The sequence below is a fragment of the Verticillium dahliae genome, genomic scaffold (genome assembly GCF_000150675.1).
Source record: "Verticillium dahliae VdLs.17 supercont1.1 genomic scaffold, whole genome shotgun sequence".
NCBI lineage: Eukaryota > Fungi > Ascomycota > Sordariomycetes > Glomerellales > Plectosphaerellaceae > Verticillium > Verticillium dahliae.
In genome coordinates this window covers 446073-457978 of record NW_009276921.1, presented here as the reverse complement: position 1 = coordinate 457978, position 11906 = coordinate 446073, and the positions used below count along the sequence as shown (strand labels likewise).

The window sequence follows — 11906 nt, the reverse complement described above, 5'->3', positions numbered from 1 at the left end:
TGACAGGGAAATGCCCTTACCAGCATGGCAGGGGAGGAGGCCAGTCGCACCAAACGCCTGAGTACAGTACCTGCCCTTCATGGATGTGACCAGCCATCACTATACTTTGCCCCATGCACCACCCTGCGCTACCATGTACTTGATGTGGTCAGTTATCACGCGCACTCGGCCCCGTCCGCGCCGCCACTGTCTGACCATCAACCGCCTGCGGGCGGTGCCCCAGTGAGAAGACACCGGGGTGGGGGGGGCTTGGGGTCTCAATAGCTGCGTTCGAAGGAGACGATTCACCTGGTATCCCCCCCCTTCCCCTCTTCGTACAGTAGACATGTCCCAGTTGCGCCGAGATGGGTGTTCGGTACTCGATTTAAGGGTTCTTCCGTTGTGATGAAACCCACAAGGGTCGAAGAGAGGTGTCGCAAGACTAAAGAATGCACAACAGCTCGATCCTTTGCCTGTCAAGATCTGTGGAGATGGATGGCGGCCGGGTAGGCAGGCAGAGGCGTTCGATGCCTGTTGCATATATTGAAGGGGTACGTGACTGCCATGCACGTTGACCGCCAACACGGTACGGATTGGGCGTTCCAAATCGTTTCTTCGACGTCTTCGACTTCCGTGACGTCAAGCCCGCTGAACCCCTTGACATCCAGTCCTAGGGGCAGCGCCATGCGCTTATGTCTTGGGGCTGCCGATGGCCTGATATGACGTCGGCCCGGTCGGTGACAGGTGCATCGAAGAGTTGAGATGTGAGGAGATTCGCCTGCATTTGTCCCTTTTGAGAGTGCTCGCCCGAGGCAGCGGTAACATGACACGGAACGAAAGCCTTTCACCCGTTGGATATCTGCTGGTGGCTCGGCATGGGACGCTCGATTTCTGACGAGGCGCGTCGTTTCTTCTTTTGCCAGGCCTCCTTTGTGAGGGATGAGTCTGGAGGATGGGCAGGCATAGGATAGGTAGTATGACGAGGCCACGAGGCGAGCTTTTGACGATCTCGGCCGTGGGGATCCGTCTTTGCAAACAAGGAGCAGCAGCCTGCTGCGAGCCCGCAGTCGAGCCTCCCGTTCTCTCCCTTGTGGAGGCAAACTTCGACCCTGCCAACCCCCCGACTTTGTGTGTCTATGTGGTCTCCTTCTGACAGGTCACGACATTCCTTCTTTCGGCGCTGCTTCGGCCTGTGGCGGGCGCTGCTGGCGAGGAACCGGCTTTGCACGATGGCTTTTCCATGGCGCTCCAGGCACAGCGACTACATTGCGGGTGCATCATCGGTAGATCTTACGAGAGATGTTGGCGGCTCCAACGGTAGAAATACACTTGTCGTCATTCATCATCATGCCAGTATTCTTTTCATGCCCGGCAACATCGAGTCCTTCCCCGATAACATCATGAACCAAAACCCATATTCGCGCCCAACGCCAGTGATGTCTATATCCCCAAACTACCCATACAGTCGCATCAGGCGCAGAGCACGAACCCGGAAAGAAGCACATTACAGGTCACAAACGCACTTGCCGTACCAGCGGCTCAGTTCACGACAGTCAGGTTCCCCCTCAGCGGCAGGTCGCGACTGTTGCCCCCAACCCACACCCCGTACGTTCCGTCCTGAAGCCGCCAGCCCTGGGCCTCGACGTCCCATATGCTCAGGTCTCTCCTCGTCAGAGCAAACTCGACGCGCGCCGCCGAGCCTGCCGCCAGCACCGGCTTCTCGAAGCCGCGCAGCTGCCGCACCGGCCCGCTGGGGATGCCCACGTACAGCTGCGCTACCTCGGCGCCGTCGACGGAGCCCGTGTTGGCCACGTCGGCGGACACGCGGGCGACAACGTCCCACAGCGCCGGGGGGCCGCCCTCGCGCGTCTGGCCGGCGGCAAAGGCGCGTGTGGAGGCGTTACGGACCGGTGTCACAGTCAGGTTGCCGTAGGCAAAAGTTGTATAGCTGAGGCCGAAGCCAAAGGGGAACCGGGGCGCGCGCTCCTCCCTGTCAAAGTGGCGGTAGTCGATGTAGACGCCCTCGGTGAAGTTGCTCTGTGGGAAGTTCTTGTGGCGGGTGTCAGGGAGATCTGGGCTGGCAACTGCGCCGTAGTCAGATTCGTTACGGGCCACCGTGTAGGGCAGCTTGCCCGAGGGGTTGGCGCGGCCGTAGAGGAGGGCTGTCAGAGCCGTGCCGCTGGCCTGGCCTGGGAGGTGGGCGAAGAGGACCGCGGTGATGTTGGCGTGGTCAATCCACTGATCCACGAGGCGAGGGCCGGCGTTGTGGAGGACGACAATGGTGCTGGCGCAGCGCTGGGCGACGTGAAGGATGAGGCCGTCGGTGTAGTTGTCATACAGGCCCGGGCGATCATAGGACTCGCTGGCCCAGGCGTTGCCGAAGACCAGACAAGCGTCAGAGGCCGGGTGTACGGACGGGTCGCCACGGGTGAAGCTCCACTGGAGAGCGGTGCCGTCCTTGTCGGCTTGGGCCTTGAGCGCGTCCATGGGGGAGATGAGAGCAGAGGCGGCCGGTGCACCAGAACCACCGCCCGAGATGAGGGTTCCGTTGAAGCCAATATCGGACCAATCGAAGTCTTCGTTCATGGTGAAGCCGGCCTCCACCTCCTGCCAAGAGATGGGCTGTGCACCAAACGTCAACGAATCCGGGAAGCCGCCTCCCTGGCCGGTCTGCTCGTCTGCTGCTCTAGCAGAGTATCCAAAGACGGACAGCAGACGAGGCTCCTTGAGGGGCAAGGTGCGGTTGACATTCTTGACGAGGACATGGCCCTCCACAGCACCGTCGAGCAGGACTTGCCTGCTCGACGAGTTGCGAGCATCAACGATGCGATGCGGCTCCCTCATATCCTTGGGCATGCCCACGCCGGGCGCCGGGAAATCCTCGTCTTGCCCCATACGGTACCAGGACGCGAGAACCCTCACGACCATGTCCGTCACACGCGCTTCGGACACAGAGCCGTTCCTCACAGCCTCGACCAGGCGGTCGCCCCAAAAGTCGCGCGGCACCGGCATCGCTACATCCATGCCGGCGAGGGCGGCTGCTGTACCAGCATGCTGGGCGTCCCAATCGGAGACGACCCAGCCCTGGAAGCCGAGCTCGGTCTTGAGCAGGCCGTTCAGGGACTTGCTGTTCTGGCAGCCGTACGAATTGTTGATGCGCTGATAGGAGCACATGACGTTGCCTGTGCCCGCCTTGACGGCGTCATAGAAAGGCCTTGTGAGGTGAGTTGGTGTGCTCTATGGACCAGGAAACGACATGTGGTTCTGTTCTTACCAAAGGTAGAGTTCGTGCATGGTCCTATCGTCAACGTTGGACGAAACGGCTTCTCGGGGCATTTTTTGCATACGGTGCGTCTCCTGCTCATTGGCGATGAAGTGCTGGTGGGTAGCCAGACATGTCAGCAGACGGGTTGACAAGATGAATTTTAGTCATGAGGACAGCCTCACCTTTGTGCTCGTGATGACGCCAGCGCCCTGAACACCACGAATCGTCTCGCTTGTCAGGGCGCCGGCGAGGTACGGATCGACAGAGAAGCTCTCCCAGTTTCGGCCGCCGCGCACGACGCGCCCCACGGGGCCGACCGAGGGCCCAAGGAGAACGTTGACACCTTTTTTCCTGAACTCGCCGCCCATGGCGCGGGCCCGGTGGAGGGTCAGGTTCCGGTTCCAGCTAGTTGGGCGTCTTAGCATTGTGGTGTGTCTGTGGCTGACAGCATGGCAGAAGAACAGAGGTAGTTCCTCACCTTGCTCCCGCATGGATCCCTGCCGGATACGCATTCACAAAATCGGTGGCCCGCAGACCCTGGCCAGCGTCATGGAGGCAGAGACCTGGAAACCCCAATCTCTCGACGGCGGGCAGGGTGCCGGCACATCCATTTTTCGACGGAACACCACCGGTCAAACTGACCTGGATTTTACACTGTCAACACGATGCCCCAAAGAAAAACACGATTTTGACAAAAGGGAGGCTACCTTTTCCTCAAGCGTCATGCGCCCAACCAACGTCTTCGCCCTCGTGAACGCATCGCTACTGCCGGATCCAGAGACCTCCATCTCAGCTGCTCAAACGTCAGCCACCTCGCCTCTCGTGCTACGCATATCACGCTCCTTTGGTTCGACAAGACTAACGAGAGGGGTATACAGCCGGCGACTGTCCGTAAAAGTGTGCATCATCCTTGATGAGGCCGTCAGGATCGCTGTCACCGCGACCGCCGTTGCCCCGCGGCAGGGCAGCCAAGCCGGCGAGGCCGCCGCCAATGATGAGCAGCACGACGGCGACGACGACAGCTATGCCTCGTTTTGTGCCGAGAAAGGGGAAGCGGTTGCGTAGTCGCTCGATGAGGGAGGGTTTCTGCTCGCGCACGTGGACGTCATCTTCCTTGTAGTAGTCGCGCAAGGAGCGCTGCGCTTCAGACATGTCTGCGAATTCCCGTGCACCTGAATGTGTCACGGTGTGCTCTGACAGGAGAGGTGGTGTGATGTGAGTGGGACGGCTCTGATATCGAGGAATGTAAAGTGAGGCTCAGTGTGGGGGATTCGGTAGGTCATCAGCAGGCCAGACGGACCAGATGGTGGACAAGAGAATGTACGAAGAAGCACAGGACCCAACTGCAGAATAAAAACAGGTCCTCTGGGAATTCAAAGCAAAAAAAAAAAAAATACCATCAAGCTCAACGGTATATGGTGTGATGAAGTCAACTCATGATGCAGCTGGTCCTGGGATCAAGCTGACGTCGTTTGTTGACTCGGGTTGCACCTGCCCGTTGCTCAAGCAATAAGACGGTAGTGCTTACCTAAGATGACCGAACCCAGCGGCCTGTGGCTCACCGAGACACAGCTTGACAGGCAGCTCACCGGGACGCGGGAATCTACGAAAATCCCCCTCCCCTCCCCTCCCCGAAACGCGTCCCCGCAGCGGCAGATCTTCGGTTTCCTCCCTTTCCCTTCCCCTTCCCTTCCCTTCCCGACCCGCGCGATCGCCGCAGCCACAATGCCAGATCCCGTCTCCTGCGCCCCGCGCGTCAGTGGGTGGTTCCGCCGGCGTGGGGCCCAGCCTCGTGCCCATTCTTGTGTTTGGGTGACACACGAGCCCTTCTTGAAATGACGGGTTTGCCTCTCCGTCTTTTTTCGCCATGGATTTGACCCAATTGACCCCCACCAGGACAAGAAAAGAAGTCTCGGAGATAACATCGCATGATCGGCCATCCTACCCCTTTACATACGAATATACACGTGGAGCAGGCGACCGAATGACTCGAGTCAGCAAAGGCAAAATGGCGGCTGATGGCGGCATGGCGACATTGGCTGAAACCCCCCCCCCCCCTCATCCATGTACACATGTCACCCTACCCGCCTCTGCCGCCGCCAATTGTCAGACCACCAGAGTCAATACCCTTACATCGTAAAACCTTCCGCGCTGAACCCTGTAGACGCCCATCTTTGGGACGGCAACGGGCGGCACCAGCACGGATCAAGAGCACGCACCACCACCACATTGGCTGCATCGTACCGCCTAAACCATGTGCTCCTTACCTCTATCTACCTATCTGCCTGAAACCCAAGCCACACTCTCCCGCTGCACCATTGCAGCTTAAAAAAAAAGGAGCGGAAAATATGGGACGATGAAGCAGTGACGGGTATAAAAAATCAGAAAGAGAGAGAGAGAGAGAGAGCGCGAGAGAGAAAGAAAGAGGGAGGGAGGAAGGGAGGGGGGGATGAAAACAAAGAAAGCAAAAACTGTTCACCTTAGGATGCCAGGTACCACGTCATCGTCCCGTCGTCCTTCCCTTCTCATCCAAAGACAAAATCATCCCCAGTAACATCTTCATTCCCCGTCTCTTGCTCTTCAAATTAGAAAAAAAAAAGGCATAGCTGAACAAGCCAAGTGTGTGAGGTATCAAATCGCTGCATACGCAGAATCAAACTGAATCCTTCCCGGTTCGAGGTAAAAGATTGCACCCTGTCGAGCTCCGGTACCCCTCGTCATCTCCTCTCCTTTTCGTATACCAGAGGGCTCGTTGTTTTCCTCCGATCAAAATACCCGTGGCCGCCCTGGCCAATGCAAAACGCCTCGTGCATCTCTCGCAACGAATTCGTTTGCCGAGCCCTCCGAAAAGCTGCGCCACCCCATCCACCACCCGACGTTCGACTTTTCTCGGGTATGGCGGCCATCTGGGCTAGGATACACATAAGAAGCGAACGAACGTACATGCTGCCATGATTGCAGGCCGATGGCCCCATGAGCTCGCCTGCCGAGACATTGAGTTTACCACGCGTTGTTGGCACCGCCATGTCTCAGTTTGCCTAGGCCCGAAAGAGCCACGCACGCAGCGTGGTTTCGGCAGCTGGACCCCGCGACGCCCCACCAAAGTGCCATCGGGGCGGAGGCCTGAGGCGTCTGTCCTGGCTGAAGATGCAGCGCGCGCTGATCGTACGCGAATCTGCCTCATAGGATCAGCTGCTTCAGGTTTCGCTGAATGATCATGTCCTGGACGGAGCCCATCGTGATCTTGAGCAAGTTCGTGTCCGTTGCATTCGTCAGGTGTCCGTAAATCTCCTTTTCCATGTTCCGGTTGAGGGCGCGGAACTTGTCGAGGAAGTACTTGCTAGCCGACTTCCAGTCGTCGGCAGGACCGTGGTAGTCTGTGAAGCCGTGGGCTGTGATGGGGCTTCGCGCAAGCTTCTCCTTGAACAGGTCCATCTTGTTGAGGAACAGAATCAGTGCCGACTTTGTGAACCAGTGCGAGTTGGCGATCGACTCCCACAGCATGAGTGCTTCGTTCATCTGGTTCTGCGGCCGACGTTAGTGATTGCCCTTGTTGTACGCCCGCAAGCAATACTTACTCCGTCTCGATCCTCAACAAGACACTGGTCGTAGCCACTGATGGCCACCAGGAACAGGAGGCAGTTGACGTTCTCAAAGCAGTGGATCCACTTCTTCCGCTCTGATCGCTGGCCTCCAACGTCAAACATGCGATATGTCAATTGCCCTAGGTCGAAGACAGTCTCGGTAATGCCGGTCGTACGGAGTCGCGATCGGAGCAGATCTTGGTCTGTCGGGATGTAGGTTTCGCTCCAGAGTCTGTCCACATCGTCGCAGAAGCTACCACACCAAGTCAGGAGGATGTCTACACCAAGAACAGAAGACTGGACATACTAGGCCAAGTTGTCATGCAGCGCAAACTCGTTGCCCTTTTCGATGGCTTGCTTGACACCCTTATCGACCCAGAGGGACTTGATGGGGGCAAGATACTCTAGGGGGAGAGGGTCCGACGCGTTGATCTCGTTGTCTACCAACATGAGCTCCATGTGTTTCTGCGCGCACCGGGTCAGTCATTGTCCTGGGTTGGCAGACGTTCCGACACGCTCATCGTACCTCATTCTCGGGGTTCTCGAAGCTGACGTCAATCTCCTTCATCGCCTCAAAGATCAGACGGAAAGACTGGACAACATTGTTGAAAACGACGGGCTTCCACTCGAGCTTCTCATTCTTACTGAAGCCTTGCGCGTAGATCAACTTCATCTGCTTCAGCACGGTCGATTTGCCAGACTCTCCAGCACCTACGTGAGACCTCGGTGGTTAGCGCATGTGGTTGTGGCGGCGCTCCGCGACCCTCGTTGAACGAGAATAGGCTCGACGTACCAAGAAGGAGCAGCTTGACTTCCTTCGCCATGCGCTTCTCGTCTTGCCGAATAACACGGTCGATCTCCCTTGTGCGCGCTGCACCGCTGTTGTCCTTCTCTCTACTCCCGAAACACATCTTGTCAGATCTACCTCGAGGGTAGGCGTGATAGCTGGCAGGGTGAGTTCAGTCGACGGCTCCAGTCGAGGGTGCGCCCAGGTGGAGACGAAAGATTCGAATGTGATGTAGGCTCGAAGCCAGTCAGAAGGGGTGGGGACGTCAAACCGACTCGACAAAGCGTCGACACGGCGTCCAAGGTGTGGTTATTGGTGGCTCGATTGTGCTTGGCTTCTTGCGCAGGCAGTAGAAGCAGGCGTGTCAAGACGAGGGGAGAGAAGCTTTGTAGTCGACTGCAGCAGGCGATTGGCGCGAAGACCTAGGGTTGTGACGGACGGGGATGAGATGCCGGTATCTAAATAGCCTGACAAGCCCGAGAGGGTTCGTATGGTGCACAAGGGAGGATGATGGATCGTATGGGCGATGCAATCAATGAGCGTTGCGGAGGGTTGGAAGGCGGGCCGACAATATCGTCGAAGATGCTGCGTGGGAAAGGGGGGGGGGAAGAACAATCGAGGACGGCTGGCAGGAAAGAAGAGAAGGAGCCAGAGGCGGGCGAAAGAGCACGGTGGTGGAGGTGGTGGTGGTGGTGGTGGTGGGCTTGGGGATTTGGGGACAAATCCCAAGCAACCAAGCACGAGTGCGGCCGGCGGCCGGCCAGGAGTACAGGTACAGTACCAGTGAGCGCGATTTGGGGAATTGGCAGCTTCTCTCCTCCACACTCACACTCTCACACACTGTCGCTCGCCGGAAGCAGTGGGAAAGCAACCCGGAAGACAAGCCGTCAGGTACCACCTCGGCGTGGGAAAGTGGAGACGGAGACGCAGGAACCAGGCCAGGAGGCAGGCAGGCAGGCAGGGAGGCAGGGAGGCAGGCAGGCAGGCAGGCAGGCAGGCAGGCAGGCAGGCAGGCAGGCAGGCAGGCAGGCAGGCAGGGCAGGGCAGGGCAGGTAAGGTAGGTACTTCGGGGCACATGGGAAGGCAGAAACAGTGGGAAGTACCCGCTGAAGAATCTCAACCCACCGGACGGGCTCGCATGGCCCCTCGACAGGGGCAGTCGCTGTTGGCCACCCGTCTTTCTTGCCCATTTGCCTCTCAAGTCCGAGACAAGTTCTTGCTCACCCTGAAGTAGGGCCGTCTCTAGCACGTTCTTGGTACTGGTGTCGGCGCACGCGCCCTGACGTTTCTCCGTCGCGCTGTCCTTGTCCTGTCTCGAGTGTAAACCACTGCCATGTGAACCCAAAGCCCTCAAGTCCGAACTCCTAGCGGGCTTGTTCCAGGATTTGCGTTCAGAGTTCAATCCTCCCAATGGTCTTCACTACCCAGCCCCCCAGCCGCGAACATGCCCGACCAACCTACTGTACCATGTCATGTACAAGTACCAAGTACCTACGAATGGAACCTAGCACAAGCACTAGGTCGAGGAGGCGCGCATGTGGGCGCACATGGCGGAAGGCCTGCCAGGGTTCCGCAGGTGTACATTACGCACCTCCTACGATCTGGACTGTTGGATGATCCTACCTTACCTAGAGGAGGACCAGCTGGTCTCATGTTGCTTTCTGGCATGATCATTATGGTTTCCCCGTCAAAAGTCCGTTCGTGCCTATCCCCGACCCCGCGGCCTCGAGACGCGCAATGGACTGTCCTAGCGTACCTATCTCGACGTTTCGACACCACATCATGAAAGGCAACCAATGCACCGTCGCCGTCGGATCCGGTAAAGTGGATATGCTCCCTTTTTTGTTGGATGATATGGGAAAGGGGAGGGAGGCCAAGCACGACCACAACCCTCCTTGGGCGCGCGGCGCATGGCGAGCAGGGATGCGGCAAAGGCAAACTGAAGGGGCCTTCAGGCTCACAAGCTCACAGGCTCGTGTGTGGGACAGCATCGACCATGTACACGGCCGGCATCTCATCCCGTCCTCTGATCATGTCACAATGCAGGGTACACTTTTGGGTTCTTGAGAAGGGGGGGGGAGACGTCTGAGCACTGACTTCCGTCCAATGCTGTGCTCGATCGAAGCAACAGTCATACCATGTATCTCAGCATGGCTGTAGGGGCTGTGCTTTTTTGGAGGGTCTAAAGCCGCACTCCCCTTGCCTGATATGATCGAGACCCAGACCAGCAACGCCAGCAGATGCGATAGTTGGTAAACCGTCGCACAACGTCTGTTAGATGAGTAGGGAACTTCCCTGAACTGCCGGGCTTGCCCCCAGTGAAAGACGCTTGTGGCCAGACGACCCGCCAGGTGTTTCATCGGTGGGAAGCCTGTCGTGTTAGCGTGGACGACTGGTAACGGGGAACCTTTCCACATGATCATCGATTCGGCATGGGTGGGCAGACACCGGCAGGTTGCCAAGAAGTTTTGCTTTTTTTCTTCTTTTCCACAGACCGCAAGACGCCCAGCTGAGAAAGCCATGAGGACGCCACAGAGAAGTCAAGCGAAATAGACAACTGCGACGATACAGAGACGGATGAGCAGAATGACCAGGGCAAGGTCGCCATGAAGACCAATATGGGCGTTATGGTCAAGATGCAGGGGAAATTGGATCTGCGGCTTTGAATCTTCTCAAGGTGTCATCGCGTGTCGGAACGCTCTTGAGCCCCAGAGCCCCCCCCCCTCTCAGGAGCCTGACCGCAACCAGACAACATGTCTTGCCAGTGTCACGACTGAAGGTTTCCCACTTTGGCAACAGGACCCAGATCTGAGGATGCAACCGTCGGGCACTCGAGCTCGACTGAGGAAGATCAGAAAGGAAGATCAGAAGGCTGGTGCATTTGATGGCAAGAAGCAATGCCGAGTGTTGTGCATTGCGTATGCTTGTTCGCAGGCCCATTGCCCCCATTCGATGCAGTTCTCGTTTGGCATTGCTCCTGTCTCTCTCTGTCTCTCTCTCTCTGTCTCTCTCTCTCTCTCTCTCACACACACACACACACACAGCTGTGAGCCGTCAAGCTCCACCCGCTGGGCGTGAGCCGCCCCCTGTCGTCCATACCCTTGGCCGCCTTCTGGTCCATACGCTTGGCTGCCTTTTGTGTCCGACAGATGGCTGGCGTCTGGTCCGGCTGCGGGGGGGTCTGATGGGGGTCTGATGGGTTCTGTCCATCAGTCAGTCGGCCAAGCTGGCGCGCGTTACCACTGCTGCCATCTTGTTGGTCATGCAGTCCTTTGTAAGTTAAAGGGGATGCAATGGTCTCGAAAAATTGCCAATTTGGACCATGGCCTATCTTTTGGCCCTTTGCGACGGATCGCTGATCTGGGTGACAGGCAGGCAGTGATGCCCAAAACAAGGCCCAGCAGACACGAATAGCTAGAGATTGAGCAGCGAGCGAGTGGGTTCTGGCTTGTTGGTATCGAGTCGCTCAGAGCAGGTTCTGACCGCCAGCAGCCCGTGGTCGTGGTCGTGGGTTGGGTTGGGTTGGGTTGGATCCAGAAAAATTTTCTCCAGCGTTTATAAACCTCGCTGACCGCACCCTGGCCTACTTTTTCCGTTCACGAGTGACGACATTGCACTGTTGATACCCGAACTTCAACAAAAAAATCAACACCACAAGACACTGGCGTTCCGTCATCTCTTCTTGCGCAACTCCATCCTTTGGCACCCCCGCCTTACCACAAATTTGCACCCACGCCTTCCCAGCTTTTGCAGACACGTCGCAACCATGAGCGAAATCGCCCATCCCACTATCCAAGGTTGGTTGGACCCCATCCGCATCCTTTGATCTTTCATGACGAGGTCTTCAATCGCGTCACTTGTCACTTCCTGCTCTTTGAAAATCGCACGGCGCGCCATCGGATGCTCAGACGCAACCAGACTGGCTCCGGGATTGCAATGCCACGGGGGGAGGGGGGAGGGGAGCACCTGCCTGGGTCTCTCACAGAGCTCGATACAAATGAGGGGCAGAATGTCTTGATATTTTTACCCCGCCATCCGCGAAGCACCACCCCCACTTCACACTTCACCTACAACCAATCCTCAACCGATCCCTTCCCACTCATCCAACCCGAGCACCACAAGATAACACCATCGCAACGCACAGAGGCTGACTAGCATCAGATGGATGGTTCCGTGAGATCTCCAACATGTGGCCCGGCCAGGCCATGACTCTCAAGGTCAAGAAGGTCGTTCACCACGAGAGAGCAAGTACCAGATGTGCTCATCTTCGAGTCGACCGACTACGGCATGG

The 11906-nt window shown here is 57.5% G+C and overlaps 3 protein-coding genes across 3 annotated transcripts; all 3 read right to left on the bottom strand.

Annotated features, from left to right (window-relative positions):
- Positions 1-1518: 1518 nt before the first annotated feature.
- VDAG_00134 (beta-glucosidase) lies at positions 1519-4396 on the bottom strand (the record flags this gene model as incomplete). The annotated part of the gene is made up of 5 exons (XM_009651511.1): positions 1519-3193; positions 3254-3357; positions 3427-3649; positions 3723-3886; positions 4121-4396. The coding sequence occupies 5 exons, from the start codon at positions 4394-4396 to the stop codon at positions 1519-1521; spliced, it is 2442 nt and encodes an 813-aa protein (XP_009649806.1).
- Positions 4397-5899: 1503 nt separating this feature from the next.
- Positions 5900-6150, bottom strand: VDAG_00133 (uncharacterized protein; the record flags this gene model as incomplete). Its single annotated transcript, XM_009651510.1, has 1 exon — positions 5900-6150. One exon carries the CDS (start codon positions 6148-6150, stop codon positions 5962-5964), a length of 189 nt encoding a protein of 62 aa, XP_009649805.1. The 3' UTR covers positions 5900-5961.
- Positions 6151-6424: 274 nt separating this feature from the next.
- On the bottom strand, positions 6425-7739 carry VDAG_00132 (guanine nucleotide-binding protein alpha-2 subunit; the record flags this gene model as incomplete). The annotated part of the gene is made up of 5 exons (XM_009651509.1): positions 6425-6769; positions 6823-7081; positions 7136-7293; positions 7355-7539; positions 7622-7739. The coding sequence occupies 5 exons, from the start codon at positions 7737-7739 to the stop codon at positions 6425-6427; spliced, it is 1065 nt and encodes a 354-aa protein (XP_009649804.1).
- Positions 7740-11906: the final 4167 nt, after the last annotated feature.